Source organism: Parasteatoda tepidariorum, chromosome 6 (assembly GCF_043381705.1).
Source record: "Parasteatoda tepidariorum isolate YZ-2023 chromosome 6, CAS_Ptep_4.0, whole genome shotgun sequence".
NCBI classification, from domain to species: domain Eukaryota; kingdom Metazoa; phylum Arthropoda; class Arachnida; order Araneae; family Theridiidae; genus Parasteatoda; species Parasteatoda tepidariorum.
The window spans coordinates 26081103-26103517 of record NC_092209.1 but is presented as its reverse complement, the minus strand read 5'-3'; the positions used below and the strand labels follow the sequence as shown (position 1 = coordinate 26103517).

The 22415-nt window shown below is 28.4% G+C and overlaps 2 protein-coding genes and 1 long non-coding RNA gene across 3 annotated transcripts in view; 2 read left to right on the top strand and 1 right to left on the bottom strand.

The window, feature by feature from the left end:
- Positions 1-22415, top strand: part of LOC107440434 (dorsalin-1) — an 87426-nt gene that overhangs the window by 52695 nt on the left and 12316 nt on the right. The gene's annotated exons all lie outside the window — the stretch shown is intronic.
- On the top strand, positions 156-10031 carry LOC139425888 (uncharacterized). Its single transcript, XM_071182115.1, has 2 exons — positions 156-224; positions 8917-10031. The coding sequence occupies exon 2, from the start codon at positions 8932-8934 to the stop codon at positions 9952-9954; it is 1023 nt and encodes a 340-aa protein (XP_071038216.1). The 5' UTR covers positions 156-224; positions 8917-8931; the 3' UTR covers positions 9955-10031.
- LOC122272533 (uncharacterized) lies at positions 18112-19886 on the bottom strand. The gene is made up of 2 exons (XR_006227108.2): positions 19731-19886; positions 18112-18320 (listed from the first exon to the last, which is right to left on the bottom strand). It is a non-coding gene; the product is annotated as an uncharacterized lncRNA (long non-coding RNA).

The window sequence follows — 22415 nt, the reverse complement described above, 5'->3', positions numbered from 1 at the left end:
GAACAAATAACTTGTTTTCATAAACATATTCGCTAACATAATACATAAATAGCGAAAATGACGATTAGAGATGGAGTACTGAAAGTTTTTGAAAGGACCTCCGCCAAAACTTTTTGCCCCAGGGCCCCGAGGGGTGAAGTTACGGCACTGCCCCTCGGTACATATTTTGCCTCTCTATACAGCATTTTAGTCTTTGTTCACCAGGAGTTGGCCTTCATTACGTGGTACGCGACGATACTATTTTGCTATTTTTGAGAGAAGGATGTGAACAATCCTGAAAAAAGTTGTTAATTTGGCGATCGTATGACAAAATATTTATTTCGCAATCCTTATGTACATTTTTTTAAACATTTCATAAATCTGATGATCTCTTTTGAGAGAATAGTTTGTCCTTTTTAAAACATTTTGCTGGGCACACAGCCGTTTTTAAATTTAAAATATATTTAATAAGATAGACGAAAGGTATAATAGCAGATGATAAAGCGAAGTAAGTGACTTAAAAAGAATTCACTGTTAGTGTTTGGCGTGCATTAACGGTTGTCTCAATTTTAAGCACGGGTATGTTTTTCCCTCTTACTCCCGCTGTGAAATGAACTCTTCGTCCGAGGGGATGATGGAGCAACAAGTGTCAACTCCTGGTGAACGAACTACACTTTATCTAACAAAACTAATACTAATATAAAATTAATAATTGGCTTGTCCCCCTAGACAAATCTTAAGACATTTGATTTGCTGGCTTTAGTAAACCAAATAATTCACACAGAGTAGGTGGCCCTTAAGCCTGCCAGCGAAAACATTGTACCACATAGTTATAATCAGTTTTGCAACTTAGTTCCAGATTGTAAAATAATTATTACAGCAATTTTTTCTATTAAGCTAACCATTAGTTGTCATTAAATAAAAGGTTTGGTTGATAAACAATTATCGAAAAAGTACTATTGAATTAATCATTTATCTTGAGGATAATTTACAATTTAATTGAGTTTTAATCAATGAAAATTATATCTTTCAACATTATTTTATCAAAAGTAAAATATTGAATTTATAGTCCGAGACGAAACAATAAATTTGTATTAAGGGAAGTACAATTACTATTGCATTACCTTTTTTTTTCCATTTGCAAAATTAACTCTCTTGATATACAGTTATTTTAAAGATGGCAACGACAACTGAAAAGCTTTCTTCTACAGTTTCGGTTCTTCCTTTTAAATAAAAAGAAATTAAAGCTGTAAAGCACAGGTATATTACTTTTTAGTATTAAAGAGTGTATTTTTCTCCACTAAAATCTGTTATCAATTTTTAAACTTCTGTAAAAATAAAGCAAAGCGGAGTTCCATGTTATCGTTTATTCAAAACCAAGAAGCGAAAGCTACAGAAAATGAAATTGTTGCGCTAATGGGATAATAAATTGAAATATCAATGCGAACCTCTGATTGGATGAAAACAAACTGAAATAGAGGGGGGGGGGGAGTTGAGAATCGAATCAATGATTCAATGTACTGTTTGCTTCTCTTAGCATTAATTGAATCATTAAGCCAAATGAATCGATTCTTTTGAGCTGTATCCTATCTCTTAACTTTAATATTGACTCAAAGAGTTAATTTTTGTGTCGATTTTTTATACTTTAACATGGCAGTATTTAAATGATTCTTTAAGCTGGTTGTTTGACTCATTTGAGCAATTTTATATCTTTTAACATTGAAAAAACTGTTTTGTGACGCGATTCTTTTCAGTATTATCTTATCCTCTAACACTAATGGGTTCTTATGGGGATTAAGAAGAGAGGCAAGTCATTTTTAGAAAAAAATTGTTGAATATTCAATTCACATCTTAATGTTTTCAATTATAAATATAAGTGTATAACCAGTAATTATGTTACACAGCAATTGATTGACAGTTACCAGTAATTATGTTTCAATATTTACTGGTCATTCCATGTCAGTTCATCCAGCCATGGCACCCACCGTCGCAGATTTTGATAAAAATTTGTACACTTATAGAGTTTTTTGTGCTGATTTCAAAAATATCAATTATATTTAAATCGGTTAATGGGTTTAAAAGTTATAAGAATTTATATTTTTGCCAAAATGGCTCATTTGCCGCCATTTTGATTCATACATCAAAGGGTATTAATGATTGTAACTGACCTTATATTTGTCATAGAACAATATATATTTTTTTTTCAAAATAAAGTAATCTGTCATACAAACACTTTTTTTTGCAAATAAGTATCTTACTTATTTAGTAAATGGGTCTGTTTTGCAGTTTTTTGATCAACGGAGTTGAGTAACTTCAGGAGATTATTTCTGGCAACTCGCCCCCTTCAATTTCAAAAATATTTTATTCAAAGATAGTTGAAAACAGGGGTGAAAGCGAGACGGAAAAGAGGAAAGGCTGGTAGTAAAACCATTTCAGTTATAGCTAGTTTTGGGGAGGAGTTTACTTATTCTTTTTTAAATTTTTCAACAATATCTGCTTTATCTTGGAAAAGAAGCAGTTTTATATATATGCCAGAATTATAAAAGAAATCTTGATTGTTACAGATATTTCATTTTTTTTCGAAAAAAATGCTGGAATGAAATGTTTTACGTACCAGGTTTTTCTCTTTTCCGTCTTGCTATATAAAGGCTTTCACCCATGGTTGAAAGTGCAAACTAACATTGGATATAAAAAATTTTATGGGCGATTCACTCACTTTTTAAAAAAAAATATTTTTCTTGGAAATTATTATGCATTAAAAGTACTGGCAGTTAGATAATTTATAGTCCTTATGTAACTAGGGTATAATAAAATTATATAAAAAAACGTGGATGATAGAAAAATATGTAAAATAAAGTAATCATTTATTAAATTATTTTTTCTTCTTCCTTTGAGCATACCCCCCCCCCCNTGTGTCAATAGTTTTCACTTATATAGGGTGACCTGGGATAATTCCTGATCAAAAAATGCAAACATCTATTTTGTGAAAAAACTATTCAAGATAGAATTTCAATATTTACTGGAAGTTTGAGACTATATGAGATGAGTCCTATGCTACCTTCTTTTGTTTGAAAATCTAATTAGAATTTAAAAGATTTTAAATTTTTAGTGATCAGGAATTGATCATTTCTGGGGTAATTCCTGATCACTTCTGGGGAAAATTACTGATCACCAGTTTTTATAGTAAAGGGGTTGTTTAAAAATAATTATACAATGGTAATTAACAAATAAGACATCAAGATCAAACAAATAAACCAAAGAGATGTTTAAGCAGCTAATAAAACGATTTATTTAAAAGCAAAGAAGGGAGACTTAGATTAACACTTTAAATTTTCCAAAAATCTTTGCATCGTGCCATACATTTTTGGCAGGGGTGAAAGCGAGACGGAAAAGAGGAAAGGCTGGTAGTAAAACCATTTCAGTTATAGCTAATTTTGGGGAGGAGTTTACTTATTCTTTTTTTAAATGTTTCAACAATATCTACTATATTTTGGAAAAGAAGCAGTTTTATATATATGCCAGAATTATAAAAGAAATCTTGATAGTTATATATACATTTCATTTTTTTTTTTTCGAAAAAAATGCTGGAATGAAATGTTTTACGTACNTATTTTGGAAAAGAAGCAGTTTTATATATATGCCAGAATTATAAAAGAAATCTTGATAGTTATAGATATTTCATTTTTTTTTTTTTTTCGAAAAAAATGCTGGAATGAAATGTTTTACGTACTAGGTTTTTCTCTTTTCCGTCTTGCTATATAAGGGCTTTCACCCATGATTTTAGGCAAGCAGCCAACTCATTCTCATGTTCTGTTGGATTATAAGAAAGAGTTCCCACATAAGTTACTTTTGCTGAATTTTTTAACTTCATTAAGTGAGAGTGTAAAGTTAAGTAAGGTATGTCAACAGCTCTGACAGCAGCTCTCACACTGAAATTTCATTTTCAATCATTAAAAGAAATTCTCTAATTTTGCTTTCTAGAAGCTTAGTATCTTTTTTAGTCTTATAATTTCTCACCATATTCATATTAGGCAAATTTATAAACTTAAAAATTATTCTAACAATGTACACACATAAAATTAAGATAGAAGCAAGGTAAGGCAAATCAGAACACATTTGTCTTGTATACAGTTGAAAACAAATTTTGTGATTGCCTTTGAAATATATTTTAATGGTTGTTCCACTTAATAAATATGAACTGCCATTTAAGAAAAGACAATTAGCTATTTTTAATACTATTCATAAAAAGAAAAGACAATGATTAGGAATTACCCCAGTGATCAATAGCTACCCCATGGGGGCAACATTTGATATAGTTTCCTGTAATTAATTATAATGCTTACAGTAGATGTGAAACAATTAAACAAAAGCTTACACTATTTTTATATCAAAGAAAAAGAAAGTAACTCAAAATATTTATTATTAAGAGAAGGAGGGGATCTTTGCAGAAATGTGCACATTTTGAAACCCATCTTTAAAATGGAAAATACAGAAAGCAGTTTAAAAGAAACTTATTTTGTTAGATTAAACAAAAAACTATAATTAAGTAAATGTAGTTATACTTTAGTAAAATGTACAAGCATTCTTGTCTATGTCTCAAATTTAAAAAAAAAAAATTTAAAATAAAACTTAGGTGATCATTATTTACCCCAGAAACAGAGTGATCGTGAATTTCCCCGGGTCACCCTATATATTTCATACTGATACAATACATACTCCTTATGTATGAGGCATATAGTTGAACTTTCTTTAAAATCTAAATTGCTCCTAAATGAAATAAGTTCTATATTCTCTGAAGAAAGTTCTAAAATCTTCTATGAGTTTAAACTGCACTTAAAATCTTTCAAAGTTACATACCAGCCAACTTTTACGCATTTGGCGTAAAATTTTATTTCTGTATTTAAAGTGGTAGTAAAATGTATGCTTTCTATATTTTCCTTGCATTTATAAACTTAATTCATAATCTTTTTGATCCACTACTATTTTAAAAAAAATTAATCCTATATATTAATATGTAATACTGTTTTGTAAGTCCGCATAAGCTTGTTAAAAATACAGCGTAAGTTTCTGCCTAAAATTGTAATTTAAATTCCATTTTACTACCACTGGGGAAAATCATCCTCGAAAGGATTAAAAGTTGGCAGGTATGTATATAATACTTGAGTTTTCATAATAAAACTCTTTTTTAAATATCAAATTGATACATTTGAAAACTTATTTATTTCTGTTCTATTCTAAATAAATGTAAGAAATACAATTTTACTGATTTGAAAGAAAATAAATTTTACATGACACTCAATTCTGATTGAAACAAACAGAAATGTTCTGGCAGATGATACGTTCTGATTAGTCAAATTTTTTGGGGGGAAGGTAGGGATGGAATGTGTCAATAGTTTTCAGTATTTTTTTTTTTTTTTTCTATTCAGAAGTTTTTTTTAAAAAAATTGGATGTTTATAATATTAATAAAAGTTTTTGAGAATAAAAAGGGCCTGCAGGTATTAGTGATGAAATAAGAGCATGCAAATTATCTTATAGTTAGTGATATAAAATCATTTCATTTCAATATAATTATAATAAATAGTTTAACTTTATCAGTGTTTCAAATGAAATTTTTTAGGAGTATCTCATTACCATAACAATCATTGTGACAAATAAAGGGATAAAATTAACTTCAAGTATTCATAATTTGGTCTTCAATTACATTTTAGAATCAAACAAAATGTTTGAATTAAATTAAAGTGTACAATGATTTTCTCCTTCCATAAGGATCAAAGTTAGTTCAATTAAAAAAAATTTTGAATGGGTGCTTTTTATTATTTGGTATCGCCCTCTACTCTTTCAGAGAAACTTTTATTTATATTTTTTTAGATTCTGATCCCTCTCATTTACCAAAGCTATATGATTCTGGATAAATTTATTTGCAAAAAAGGTGAAATTTTGTTCATTCCAAAATTTTGTCCTTTCGTTTCTTTTTTGAGGGCTCAAAGAAAGAAAAAAAAATCATTTAATAAATGATTGCTTTATTTTACACATTTTTCTACCATTCACATTTTTTTATATAATTTTATTATACTCTAGTTATAATTAAGGACTATAAATCATCAAACTACCAGTACTTTTAACGCATAATGATTCATAAGAAAAATATATTTTTTTAAAAAGTGAGTGAACCGCCCATCAAAATTTTTATATCAGATGTTAGTTTGCACTTTCAACTATCTTTGAATGAAATATTTTGGAAATTGAAGGGGGCGAGTTGCCAGAAATAATCTCCTGAAGTTACTCAACTCCATTGATCAAAAAGCTGCAAAACAGACCCATTTACTTAAGTAGGTAAGATACTTATTTGCAAAAAAAGTGTTTAAATGGCAGATTACTTTATTCTGAACGAAATTAAAAAAAAATTATTGCTCTATGACAAATATAAGGTAACAATCATTAATAGCCTTTGATGTATGAATCAAAATGGCAGCAAATGTGCCATTTTGGCAAAAATACAAATGCTTATAACTTTTAAACCCCTTCACTGATTTAAATATAATTGATATTTTTGAAATCAGCAAAAAAAATTCTATAAGTGTACAAATTTTCATCAAAATCTGAGATGGTGGGTGCCATTTTTGTAAAATCCTGTATGATTTGACATGGAATGACCCAGAAAATATATATATATATTTAAATTTTTTTAAGGGGTGGGATGAGGCAACTTTTAAAATCTCTTTATGTAGGAGATCAGTTAAATGTCATATAATTGTTTTTCTGTACTGTAGTTTGTCATTTGAAAATAAAGTTCAAATTGACAAATAAATTATGATAAATTTTCATAGCTTCGTAAATTAGTAAAAAAAAAAATTTATTTTAATAAAAAGAAATGTGTCGGTATGTGGTTTTATCAATGCATTTTTGTTGTCTTAAAGCGAAATTTTAATTGGGTAGTGCAGGTACGGAATTTCCCCACCAGTCTTGGAGAAATGGGTGCCCCGGACTAATATGGATCGATTAAAAAGAATTGGTTGTTCGGATTTTGAATCTATTATTTTTAATTACGCTTATTTTGATTATTAAAAAGGTTTTTTTATCAAATTGAAAACAACAATTGAATATATATATATAAATATATATATATACCCCGTGGCAGAATTACGAATTATGGCTACATTGTCGCAGAACGTTATACAGAGTTTTTGCGGAAAGATTTTTCATTTGGGAAAGGAGAAATTTTAGTTTTCTTTTCTGCATAATTTGTTGAAAAAAAATTTTTTTTCTGCAGAATTTTTTTTCAAAGATGTTTTTTGGTGAATCAAAGAGGAAAAAATAATCATGATTTTTCTATTCTCATTTGAGATTTGTAAAAAAAAAAAAAAAATATCTGTAGAGAGTGGCTTCTGCTAGAAAATTTCAAAATAATAATCTAAAATAAAAATTTTAGAAATCGGAAAGTTTAACAGATAGTTTATGCTAAAAATAATGTTCTTTCTTTTTTTTTTTTTTTTTTTTTTTTNTTAAGAACTCTATATTTTGCATACACTTATTTGAGTATCTCTTTTTTAAAGAGTCCTATTTGTGTGATTCGTAATCTTTATTTTGGGGGGTTACTGCACAGAGTTAACGAATTTTAATTTATGAGCGAATTTTAATTTATTATAGTTTAATCTATTTACGAATTGTAATTTGTGTAATGACTTACAAAATTCGAAAAAGGAAATAATTAGTGCATTTTTCCTCCTATAAAATGCGAGATTATCACGTATAATATTAGAACTAAAAAAAATATGACTTTTACAATTAAAAATTTTTATGCATTTTTATTCTATACTTTCTTCTGTAAACATAACGTTTCTGTTGCTTAAAATTAGTAATTGTTACAATTAAAAGTAGCTTAAAGCTAATTATTAGTGCTAGGGAAGTTTATCGCAGAAACATATATATAGGACACAGAATATATATATATAAATATATCAATTAAGCAACTACAAAATAATTTTGTAATTACCCCCATAGACAGAGCTAACAATAATTATGCAATCTTCTGTCAAAAATTCTATGTTGAACTTCTAAATACGGAGTTAAAAAAAAGTAAAAGTTTTAAACTTCGTAATTTAAATAATAATATTGTCATTAAAATTTTTTTAGCTTTATATAAGAGATTAAAAATTAAAACTAGCAATATAAAATTTCTTTACTTAAATATCAGTCCTAAATTTCATAAAATTACTATAAATTTCAGAACAGTCACATGTGGTTCTAATACTTGCCTAATTAAACTTGGCACCTTTTTCTTTAACTACTTAAATACTCATGACGAATGGCTATGGACATGCGCAATATCACTCCCACTGGACATGTGCAATATCAAGTTCCATCTACAGCAGGAAAATCCTCATACATTTGAGGGTGAATGTGTAAAGGCATTGATGATTGATTATATTTAAAACTAAACACCCCCTATAATGCCCCTACATTACCTGAACACCAATTTCTTATCTTCAATACATAAAATTTTTTCACATTCCTAATGCTTATAAGGTGTCAAAGCCTTTGTAAGTATTCGCGATAGTAACGCTCGATTACGCCATCTGGAGAGAGAACCGGTTCCATGTTTTTACCCTTCCCTCTCCTCCTCTTTTCAATTATGTAGGAATGTGTGTACTACGTTTTGTTTCTTTTTCTTATTATTTTTCGTATTTAATCATTCGAAGTATTTTTTCAAATTTCTATTTCTCTTTCTTTTAAAATCACATTTTTTATAGCCATAAAATCTTGAGAAATTAATTTTTGACATGCTCAAATTGCGACAAAATTATTTATTTCCTCGAAATAAGTTTTTCAGTTCTTAACTTAAATATTTTTTACAAAATTTCAAAACACCACTCCAACGAAGAAAATCTGTAATTTTGACTGTCGTTATTTTTAGACTATATTTTGTTTCTTTTTAGGTGCCTTTTTATTATATGTCAAGAAAAGAGAGACTACTGCAGCACTTGAAAGACACTAAGAGTAGTAATAATGCCTGGGAGTTTTGTGCATTGCTTAACTCTATAAATAAACTTAAATCGAATAAGTATACTCTTAGCAATGTTTTAATTATGCATCGTCTAAAAGACATAATTCCGACTGAAATACTTAATTCGGTTACCGATACGAATACAAAATCTTTAAAAAGTGATTTAATTATGAATCGTCTGAAAGACATAATTCATACTGAAGAACCTGAATATAACATAAATAAATTTATCTTGATGTCCCTAAAGAATAGAAGTCATGACTTAAGAGAAGTGAGTGAGTTTATATCTCGATCTCTTTTGGATATTGATCATTTTGACTGTGGAAAACAGAATTCAGAAGAATATTTAATGCATTTCATACAAGAATTCGAACGTCTTATTAATTTGTATGGTTCTAGTCTTAATAATTTTTACGGTTATAATTTGCGTGACAGAGACTTTAAAGCTTTAGAAGAAGTTGCTTTTACTTTATTGCATATTGCAAAGAGCTGTACAGCAGACCTTCTAAGAGCATTACGACATAAATACCAATTGCATTTCTTCAACGAAGAGAAGAAAAAAATTGGATTTTTGATGGTAGAGGCTATTACACCTATTGAAAATCATTTACATAGAATCAGTGGTATTCTAACGCCCTGTAAGATAAAAAGTTTTTTGTTGTTACGAAGATCCTCCCTTCAGTATCTCAGAGATTTTTTTGAGTCATTTCCTGTTGATGAAACTCCATTAAAACTTTTTGATATGAACAGGATAGATTTGTGCATCGAGGAATTAGATAGGGATATTGATATTATGTGTAAAAATGCTGAATTTTGGGCTGAAATGGAACATGAGGAAGATGAGGATGGTAACATCAGCGATTACGAGGAACACGATGACCTCGAAGAGGATGGCGCATCTACAATGCCTGAATCACATGTGTGGTGGATTAAGTGTTCTCAAACACTAAATCGTATAGGGATTAATTAATTTCTTAATCAACTTTGTTATTTCTCTTGAGCTGTAATATGACATTCTAATAAAAAAAATTTCTGTATGTAACAATACTCTGGATATTGAACTTTGTTGTTGTTGTTGTTATGAATATAAGGCTGCCATTGGCAACTAAATCGTCTATTTTAAAGCAATATCAACTAGGGCGACTATTTTAGCAGAAATATAAGTAAAAACAACTAATTTACAATGAGTTGCGTAAAACCGGTGACTTTTTTTTAGCCAATTAGCGACTAAAATGAAGAATAGCTTCCCCACAGTTTCTCCCTTTCCCCACTTTTTTTTTTTTTTTTGCCGCGCTTTCGTTTTATCCAAACTTTATTCTTCCTCAGTCAAAAGCAAGACAGACATGTGTTACCAATCAGACTAATGGAATTGTATTGCTCCTCCTGCTTCAGGAAGCTAATGTAATATCTCTTAGGATTGCGCTTTTTTCCCCTCTTTTAATGCAAAATTAAAACAAATTGTCTGTAAATACACAAAATGTGTAGTTAATTTTTTTAGAGCGATTTAGAATAGAAAAAAAAGGCACATGGTGAGATATGTATATGTGGGTGATTCTCACGAAATATGACAATTCACTAATACTTTAATTCTAAAAGAACTTTTTTTTAAAAAAAATATTAATAAATAGCATTGCTGTTAGCATTTTAAAATGACTTTGCTCTAGCATCGACTGATAGTTAAAAAATTTAATTGAACTTCAAAATTTCATGTTTTTGTTATGTCCCAAACAATGTCTCCAATAATAACTAGCTTCAAAACTTCCCATAAAATTTTCAATATCTAATTTTTTTTATCTCAACCGGTGTAAGCATTTCTAGAATATACGCTGACGGTATTATTTACAAAAGCTTATTTCACCCTACAATAAGTTTAATTTATTGCGCACAAGCTGCAAGTAAATAGAACTCATAAGATAAGTTCAAAATGAAGATAAAACAAAGGTAAATTACAAGCAAATGAAAAAAAGGGGAAAAAGAAAAATAATAGTAATAAAAATAACAAACAACTGGGGAAAGAAAAAGAATTAATTTAAAAAAAAGGATAGTTTCTGTAAAAAATCCGGAAAATAAAAGATATAATCTTTTTATCAGCCCACACGATTATATCCGCAAAAAAAGTGCTTTCTAATATTGTATCAATATAGCCAAAGCAAAATAATAGTGTGAGGAGCACTCAAAAAATTTTTTACAAAAATTACGACAAATAAAATTAAACACAAAAAGTAAAAATAACACGTAAAAACAGCAAATAAAATATAAAAAAAAAGAGCAGAATAAAACAAAATCTATAAAGCTAGTAGCGAAATAAAATGAACTTGAGTTGAGTATTAGTAAGTCCTACAAACACTCTGCTTTCCGCAGAAAGATAATCACTCGACCAAACGGACGTCACGGCGAACTTTGACATCACTGGTCTAGGAATAGTTTTTACTCTACATCCGCGCCCTCAACCAATGTTTCCTTATTGCAGCTGAACATAATTTGTTCTTTTTTTGATTGATTTTTATAAGTTGTAATGATTAATAATAATTGATAACATTCAGTCTCTTTACCAGAAAAATCTGAAATTCGCAAATTTTCTGACACATTTTTTTTTTTTAAAGATTTATAATTAGGAAATTTTGAAATTAAGAAAAGAAAACTTATACGTTCTTAAAATTTAATTCTTTACATCATTCTGAAATTCAAATATTTGAAATAAAATGAAACACAATTTATGTACGTACAAAAAATAAATAAGTAGAAGAAAGAACATTTTAGTAAAAATTCCAAGCTAGTCAAAACATTAATTTATAAAAAGCGCAAAAAATTGGAAAATGATAGTAATTGCTGAGATATAGTCTCGTTATTGCCTGTTAGTGCTCGAGTAGTTTGCTAGTAAAGCGTTTTCTTGGTTTTCATTTGTGTGTAATGGAAATTCTAATTATTTTCATTCAAAAAGTCTTTCAAAATATGATTTTACTCCTCTATTTCAATTACAAGGTACTTTGATATCTGATGAACAATAATAGCATTACATTTAGCTGTAATGCTATTATTGTTCGAAAATCTAAAAGACTTTTTCGTGGTTTTCCATTGCATTTAACGCAACAATTGTTTTGTCTAAATTTTAAATAATATATTATAGGTTATTACAAAAGCTTTTATAAACATGATTTTACTCTGATATTTAAATTGCAAGTTACTTTGATTTCTGGGTCGTGTTGAAAAATAAAAATATAAGAAAAGTATTTCACTACATCCACTAAGATGACAAATTGTCTGTCGAGGTTTTAAAAAAAACTAATGGTTAAATAGATAATTCATCGCGATAATGAACATTTAGCTAGAATGCTTTTATTGTCACTGATCTAAAAAAATACTTTTTCGTGGTTTTCCCTTGCATTTAACGCAACATTTGATTTGTCTGAATTTTAAATAATATATAGGTTATTACAAAAGCTTTCATAAACATGATTTTGCTCTGATTTTTAAATTGCAAATTACTTTGATTTCTGGGTCGTGTTGAAAGTTAAATATGTAAGAAAAGTATTTCACAACATGCACTAATATGACAAATTGTCTGTCAAGGTAATAAAAAAACTAATGGTTAAAAAGATAATTCATCGCGATAATGAACATTTAGCTTGAATGCTATTATTGTCAGTGATCTAAAATAATTTTCGTGGTTTTCCTTTCCATTTAACGCAATATTTGATTTGTCTGAATTTTAATTTAATTTTCAATAATATATAGGTTTTTACAAAAGCTTTTATAAACATGATTTTGCTGTAATATTTAAATTGCAACATACTTTGATTTCTGGGTCGTGTTGAAAGTTAAAAATATAAGAAAAGTATTTTACAACATCCACTAAGATGACAAATTGTCTGACGAGGTTAAAAAAAAAACTAATGGTTAAAAAGATAATTCATCGCGATAATGAACATTTAGCTTGAATGCTATTATTGTGAGTAATCTAAAATACTTTTTCGTGGTTTTCCCTTGCATTTAACGCAACATTTGATTTGTCTGAATTTTAATTTATTTTTCAATAATATATAGGTTATTACAAAAGCTTTTATAAACATGATTTTGCTCCGATATTTAAATTGCAACATACTTTGATTTCTGGGTCGTGTTGAAAGTTAAAAATATAAGAAAAGTATTTCACAACATCCACCAAGATGACAAATTGTCTGTAAAGTTTAATAAAAAAACTAATGCTTAAAAAGATAATTCATCGCGATAATGAACATTTAGTTTGAATGTTATTATTGCCAATAATCTAAAATACTTTTTCGTGGTTTTCCTTTGCATTTAACGCAATATTTGATTTGTCTGAAATTTAATTTAATTTTAAATAATATATAGGTTATTACAAAAGCTTTTATAAACATGATTTTGCTCTGATATTTAAATTACAAGTTACTTTGATTTCGGGGACGTGTTGAAAGTTACAAATATAAGAAAAGCATTTCACAACATGCACTAAGATGACAAATTGTCTGTCAAAGTAATAAAAAAACTAATGGTTAAAAAGATAATTCATCGCGATTTTGAGCATTTAGCTTGAATAGTATTATTGTCAGTAATCTAAAATACTTTTTCGTGGTTTTCCTTTGCATTTAACTTAACATTTGTTTTGTCTAAATTTTAAATAATATATTATAGGTTACGTTAAAAACTTTTATAAACATGATTTTACTCTGATATTTAAAATGCAAGTTACTTTGATTTCTGGGAGTTACTTTGATTGATGGCGAAAATGAACATTTAGCTTGAATGTTATTATTGTCAGTAATCTAAAATACTTTTACTTGGTTTTCCTTTGCATTTAACGCAATATTTGATTTGTCTGATCAGTATCAGCTGAAATTCACCACATTAATGGTTAATGATACTAATCGTGAAGGATTTCCAGCTGCTGTATTTTACTCTTCTAGAGAAACAGCTGACGTAGTGAAATATTTTTTTGATGCGATAAGTAAGCGGGTGTCAAATCCGTTTTTATGTCAGATGATGCACCAGCCTATTATAATGCATGTTTTTGGAGAATGTGAGTTTCATTTATTATGTAGCTGGTATGTTAAAAGGGCTTGGAAAAAGAATTCTAAGGTTAGGGTAGCTGATTTAAGATCCGCCATTAAATCTGTTTTATTTGAGCTTCAAGAAGAGACTGATGTTGTGACATTTGATCATTCTTTGAGAAGTATAGCTCTAATGCAGATGCGAAAAGTTTTTTAAATTATTTCAATGAGGAGTACGTGTGTAGGACAAAGCAATGGGCTTATTGTTATAGAGTTGATTGTAGGATTAATGTTAATATGAAAAGGTGGCATAGGTTGTTAAAGTATGAAGAAGGTGTGTTATTAAGGGGTCACTTTCTATGGTGTTGAGTGCTATCAGGGCTAAACTTTTTGGAAGGTTGATTTCTCTTGAGAGGCATAAACTTACGGTATTAGAAGTAGGCATGACAAAATAAAAGTTATGAACGACAAGTATTCTGTTTTAGAATTGGATAAAGCATGAAGTTGGGTGGTTTCGAAACCTCATGGTAATTTAATTGTGACGTATGATGTTAATAAAGTTGATATTAGGTGTAATTGCCAGTTAAGATGTGATGCATGTAACATTTGTGTGCATCAGTTAAAATGTAGTTGTGTCGATATCAGGTTCAATATGTGCAAACATTTTGTCATTTCACATTTTTCTGTTACTTCTTTGAATTCCGTTGAGCCAGTTATTCCTCCTAGCAAGTCAGACGAACATATTGCTATATCTGCTGAATTGGTCGTGCATTAACCACTGAAAATATGAGGAAAATGCTCTTAGAAAATCTTAATGATATAAAAGATTTAATTGTCAATGCCCAAACTGATTCAGAGCTAGATATGATTCATAATACATTTAGCGAATTAGAAACAAAATATTCATTGATGTCAGATAATAGTTTAGTTAACTTTACACAGTGTGAAAAACAACCAGCAAATAAACTTGTACAAAAGCAGGTTCGATTTTAAATTAAGATTTTTCATAATTAGGAATAATTATAAATTGTTTTACGTTAGACTCATTTGGCCAAAAGTTTTTTTTTTATAATATAGAGGTTCTCTGTGTATACATAGTTGATACACATATGTCAAATACCTATTTATTTAAAGATTTTCTTTTAAATGAGATTCTATTCTTCTGATGAGTTTATTCTTTTGTATATAAAAAACTATAATCTAGAATATTTTATATAATACGTTTAATTCTTTTGTACAGACTAGTCAAATATTTATGTATATAGAAGATTATAATCAAGAATAATTATCTAGACTTGTCAAATTTTTATGTATATAGAAAATTATAATCCAGAATACTTTATGTAGAGAGACTGTTGACTTCTTTTGTGTACAAAAAGTTATAGTCATGATTAATTTATAATCCAGATTGTGAATAAATTTCATTGTAAATAGAAAATATAATGAAAGGTAAATGATAGTCAGAGTTTTGGTTGGATTTGATATATTTTTTACCTGGCGCTGAGTTCCTAAATGCCTGTACATTTAATGACATTGATAATGGCTTTTCTTTAAGATTAACTGTAGACTTTTTTAATAGCATTATAGTAAACTTAGTTAATGAAAATGAGCACCATAAAAAAATCTATTAAATGTTAAGTTTTGTAATTGGTGTAGTTTTTACTAATTGATGTATTAAGTTTCTTATTCTCAATTGAGTTAATTTAAAATTAATTATACTTTCAATCAATAACAGAATGCATTTAAGTACTATACCTTTTGGTGTTCCATATTTTTTTATTTTATTTTATTAATTTCATATCTTCATTGGGATATCTTCATTCACACTAAACAGAACCAAGTCTTACAGTTGCAGTTAACTTTTGAAAATATGCTGAATCTGCATGACTTCCTAAGCAGTGGTTGTGCAAGCATTACCTCTAACTGTGGAGAAGTGATGATCTAGATGCACGATGGCTCAGTGGAGCTTTAGTGAGGGAACTTGTTTATTATTTTGATATCAAGTCTTTCCTTCTATTGCCCCTTCTAAGCCGCATCTTTTGATTTCCATAAACATCTTTCTCAATGGGGAATTCTTTTTGGAATTTAATATGGTTTGTAAGTATAATGGTGAGTATATTACCTTATATGTATATAATTTTTGTTTACATCATATGAAGAATATATATTATTTACTGTATTATTAAATTGTGCATGGAATTCCATTTCACAATATGACATATAATTAACTTGTACACTATATATGCTTTTTTAGTAGCTAATATAAATAATTCATTCAATCTGTAGGTTTTAGATATCTAGATGTTTTAATTATGGTGCATGATAAGTGTTGCATTAACTTACAAAATTGATGAGCCAGTGAGGTATTCATTGGTGTTAAGATAGTTTAATTTACCAAATATGAGCAGAAAATTTTTGAAAACTGAAGGGGAGAAATCAGCTTATCCAATTCACTAGGTTTGACAATTTGCATTAGGACATTACCAAATGAAATGCCTCCCTATTTGTGGAACAATAATGATAACTGGTAAATATTTTAAAACTTACAGACAAAACATAAAATAGATAAAAATTCAGTGCCTGTATTTAAAAATTTAAAAGAAACATGACAATTTGAATGGAGTTTTTTTATTATTTAATCTTTTAATTATGAATTCAGTCTGCTTCTCTTACATACTGTGCAACTGTTATTACAAGGGGTGAATTTTTATTTCCTATTGTAGCATGCCATATTTTTTTACAGCTTATACAATGGTTTCTCATTTGGAAGGAATTTCCAAATAAATTATAAACAAAATTTAAAGGTATGTGATTTTTTGTAAACTATGAATAAAATAGCTTGTGTACTAAAGTGTTAGAACTTTTCCGTGACTATGGACTAAAGGTTCAGTTTGTGCAATTATTTCATTTTAATTATCCTTGATACATTGTGTATAAATATAAGGTTACTAATTAAAAATCTCAGCTATTGTTGAAAAATGGAAAGTAAAACAAAGAAGAAAATAAAAAGTGAATTTTTGTTTACAAGTTTTTAGTTATGTAGACTGCAACCTGCCATACCTAAAATGTGTCTGCATGTTTTATAATATGTATTGCTAAATACAAAACGAATTTGAAGGCCTTATCTACATAAAAGGTAAGAAAAATGTTTCATATACAATTGTTGTAGAGATATGTGTTAAATATAAAGTTTTAAAAGCTATGAAAAGTGTTTAAATATAAAGGTTTGCAATAATTACTAATGTTAAATACTTGTATTAATCATGTACATATAGTGTCATATAACTATAATTTTACCTATTTGTAAGGAGTAGGCTTTAAATGAGTGTTCTGGATAGGATCAAATTGATTTAATCCGTGTTTTGTATCAATCTTTAATATTTACTAATAATGAAATTGAATGACCAATTACTCGATTTTTGTAATTGTATACAATGTCTAAGGCCATATCACACATAGCGAAAATTCGTTCAATTCAACCATCAACTCAACCCCAACTTCGACTTTCTGCTCAACATCCATCTGAAACAGTTGAACTATGGTTGCCATACGGTTGACAAGAGTTGATCATTGATAAACGAGTGATTTCTTTCTTTTTAGGCGATTTAGCGCTTTATACATTATATATTTTTAAAATATATTTTTAGATTATTCTTTACCTTTAGTCATATAGTACTTATTTTAAATTATTCAAATAAATTATCTTTAAGTGTTTCATATATTTAATAACATAATATAGCTTTTTGCAACTTACATTTACTATGTATATTTTACAACGGAGAAAACAAAATCTAATATAAAAGTAAAAATAAACAGTAAGAACAAAATTTAGGAGTTTGATAATGTTTTGCACCAAATTAATGCAATTAAGTTTTTTAATGTTGACTTTTAAGTTTTTGAAAAATTATTAAAATAGTTTTTTAAGAGTTCGATAAGTATTATTATATACATATATGTTTAGTGAAATACTCTAGTTTGAAAAAAATTGTGCTATTTATAGAAAATTAAAAGTTTATCTGAAACTGAATTTTTAAAAAAAGAAAGCTATTAAACGGCACTATTTTGTTAAAGATTCAACATGAATAAACACAAACTATTTAAAAATTAGGAAAAACAAGAACTGATAAAAATGATCAATTTATTCCAAAAGAAATGTAAAAGCAGTTTCGATTAATTTTTTATGAGCTCTTGAATGATATTTCCTGTGGTGGCGGATGTTACATTCCAAATGTTTTCTTCAAGAGTTCAATAGATGTGCTCTCCATTTCGATGCTCCATTTAAAAGTTTCCCCAATGGGAGCTTGTTCAAAATTTTGACTCATCTTTGCTGCAATACAAGTAAAAAAATTTATTAAGAAAGGTGAAGCAAATGTATTTAAGGCAACAGACAATAAGGAACAGTCATTAAAAATTACCAACCAATTAATTCTGTCAGCATATTGTTATGGTATGAGTAAGTTTTTTATTATCAGTAAAAACTGAAATAAATTTTTAATGGTTTTCCATGTTTTTATAATAAGATTAATAGAAAGTGAAATTAAAATTATGTATAATTACAAGGAGTATCAGTTACTTGTCCCATTTTTTCAAATATTTAACCTTAAGAAGAAGACTTCTTTTTTAGATAAATAATTTTAACTTTATCTTTAATTTCAAAAAATAAATTAATCTATTAAATTATGAAAAAAGCAGATATAAAAAGTACCTACATATTAGTATATTTAAAGTTAAACGTGTGTTAATACTTTTTTATTAAAAAAATTACATTGAAAAAACCTGTTAGGTGCTTTAACGGGTAAAAAAATATTTTCAACTTCCTTCATAATTTATTCAAAACCTGCTTATTAATAATATAAAGAATGCAACTGCATTTGAAAAATTGATCCTTACAGTCTATGTTATTTAAATTTCCATCTAATCTAATTTCATTAAATATTACTTTTTGAAAAAACCCTCTTTAAGTTTTTAATAGTAATACAAAATTACAGATACAAGTTTCTTCAACTTTATAAATATTAAAAACTTAATCATATAAAGCATGCAGATCTATTTGACAAACTTATGCTACACAATAAATTACATAAGATTAAATGTGAATCAATAAGTTTTAATAAAAACTTTTTTTTTAATAAAACCCACTTAGCGTCCCAAGTGGGTTTTTTCAAGGTGGGCCCACTTGTCAATAGAAAGTGCAAAGTAATTGGAAAAAAACAAATTTTTATTCCGCGAATACTGACAAATATACAGTTTAAAAATAAAATAATACAAAGAAATTAATTCTGTCAGCATATTGTTTAGGTATGAGTAAGTTTACTTTTTATAACGCAATTTTTTCCTTTGTAAAAAAATATTCAAAATCACTGAATTCAGTACCAACTCTAGAATAATTGCTGGTATAATCTTATCGGAACTATAGAAAGAGCAAAGTAATTTTAAAAAAAAAAAACTATATTTGAATTCGGCGAATACTAATAAATATACAGTTACGTACGAAAAAGATTAAATGCAATTCATAAAATTTGTTTATCATTTAAAGTAATGTCAAAATATAAAACAAAACTACTTTTATGTACTTGCAAAATTTACTTCAGATTGGCGAATTTGGCGTAAAAAATCATACTTTTAATTCACGGTTAAAAACATAACACATTTATAACATAAACTTCTTTAATGGATAGAAACAGATTTATACTTCTTATAAAATAACTTTAAAATCAATACTCAATTAAAAACTCACCTGAATTAATATATAACAAATTAGATTCGCTGCTTTTTCACATAAACTTTGCCGCCATATTGTTTTGACTTGTGCTATCCCATAATCCCATGCGGTTGCTGCCACCTGATTGGTTGAATTGTGAAGTTGAATCAACTCTTTCGAAGAGATCTGAAAGAGTTGAACAGCAGTTGATCCAACTCGGATAAGTATAGCACACCTATGTTTTCGGACGGGGTTGTCTTCAGAGTTGAAGTTGAGGTTGAGTTGATGGTTGAATTGAACGAATTTTCGCTATGTGTGATATGGCCTTTTTTTTCAAGGCTGCTGAGAAATGTTTGACCTTTGCAGTCCGCTGTCCACTCTGATGAGGCACCAAAAGTTTCCACTCTGAAATATGAAATTTTTGTTTGCTTGACACGTTCACGCCGGGGTGACACACCGGTGGGTCACGCTAGATTGTGTCTCATCTTGGCAGCGCACCGGAGTAAAAACTGGTAACAATAAATTTCATTTTTTAGTTTTTTTTCCGGGAATAATAAAAATCCATAACTACCAATTGTTTTTAACGGATGCAATTTTTATATAGAATTGCTTCTTCGCCGTGATAAATTTCCTTACAGTGAATTGTTATTGTTGAGATTAGATGAACTCCTCCCGAATATTATGCAATATTGAAATAGTTCTTCAACCAGTATTTTCACTTTTCCCGGCGTGAACGTGTTAATCTAATTTTTAGTAACGAATTAGTGTCAGGTTGTTAGCATGCACGTTAATTAGTTAGGTTAGTATTTTATCCTGTAATTTTAAAAGATTTAGTTCTCGCATTAATAGTGATGCCTCTGGTAACTAAATATGTAAGTGGTAGAAACTCAATTCAATTTTATTAATTACATTTATTTAATTGCATTTATTTTTAATTATTCAATGTAACTACCACCACAATTTACTTTCTAAATTATTTATGTAATAACGAAAGCAGTTCCCGGTTAAGTTAAATAGCAAACTGAATAATCAAGTAAGATTAAGTTACTCCTTTTAATTCTTTAACCTCCTCTCCCACATTTTCGTTTCCAGTCGTCGCCCATGACAATTTGATATTTATGACAAAAAGTTTTCCCTGTGGTGGTAGAACTGAAGCAAAATATTTTAAAACAAAACGACCTTTCATAAGTCATTAGAACATGGTATATGATGTTTTATGTATAACACTTTTAATTACTTAAATGTTGTGGAGGACTAGATTCTTTTCATTTCCATTAATGAAAATTATCAAAAATAAAACTATTTTTGGGTGTTCTATATTGCATTAATTTCTTCAAACCATTTTAGTAACGATAATAATATAAAAATATTAAACATTTACTCGAATTATGTGTTTATGATAATCTCGCCTTCGCCGGTCACCACTGACCCCCGTGGCGCTACGAACAAACTCAATGCCGGTCACCAGTAACTCCCATTCAACGTGTTAATAAAAAAAGTAACTTTTATGAAAAACGTGGTAGAAGGTTTTCATATAACTTAAATGTTAAGTTTCTTCAGATAGCTACTAATTTTTCTAAAAAATGCAGCAATTGATTTTAGAACAATAATTAATCGATTTTTGGTAGATAGGAATTAGAATAGTAAGGGATTATTATTTTTATTAGGATAGGAATTTTTGGATTAATTATAATTAATAGATTTCAGTACATAGGAGTATTCAGTTTTTCTAATTCTAATTATTAAGAATGAAAGATTAGAGTTACCAGTCTTGAAAAAGAGACATGCTTACCTGCCAACTTGTAGGGTCGTTGAAAAAGATTTAACAAAGTAATAGTAAAAATTAAGTTTGGAAGAATTTTCTAAAAATAAAACTATAACATTATAGGCTATATATACTATAACATTATAAGACATTTATAGGCTTGCCAACTACTACGCTTTTTGTAAAATATTTTATAGAGTGGTAAGCATTTTAAAACCAAAGTTTTCAGATTTTTCAGTAATTTAGCCAACATTTTAAGAGTCTCACCACTTCACAGCTGGAACAACGTGGCGTTGTATCTGAACTTTTGAATCATCAGCGTGTAGGGGGATGGAAAAAATAAGTTTAAATGAATAAAAAATAGTACATTAAAACATTAACTTAGCTACCACTGGAATAATTTTTTATAAAAAGAGTAGAAAGTTGGCAGTTCTGCATTTATTAGCAAAACTAGCCAACAATTAAATCTTATCTGTATATTTTTTTTAAATTATTGATTCGTCATGATTGTTGAAATTTTTTTTTAAAATTTCAAACTTCAATATATGATATGCCAAAACGCTATGCTAAAAAAATTATTTCTCAAAGGCGTACAAGTTGGCAGCTATGGACATGTTCCAAAGAGGCCCCCCCTGTCCGAGAGGTATCTCCTGTCAAACGCAATGAGAAGCGTGGAGGTGACGGGTTCGAATCCCGTCGTAACCCTGGAAGTATTTATTCTTTGTGATGTCCTTCTCTAAAATGTTCTATCCGTCCTGCTACTTGACAAAGGCGAACAAATGCAAATTGAGCAAACAAGCCTGCAATTTCAATAAAGCAATAAAGACATGTTTCAAAATTTTAATATAAGCACTCAAACGGTTAAATCTTAGAGCTGAATCAATTATACATAATTGGCAGTTTATATATATATATATATATATATCCAGGGGTCTAGTTAGAGTAAAAGCAATAAT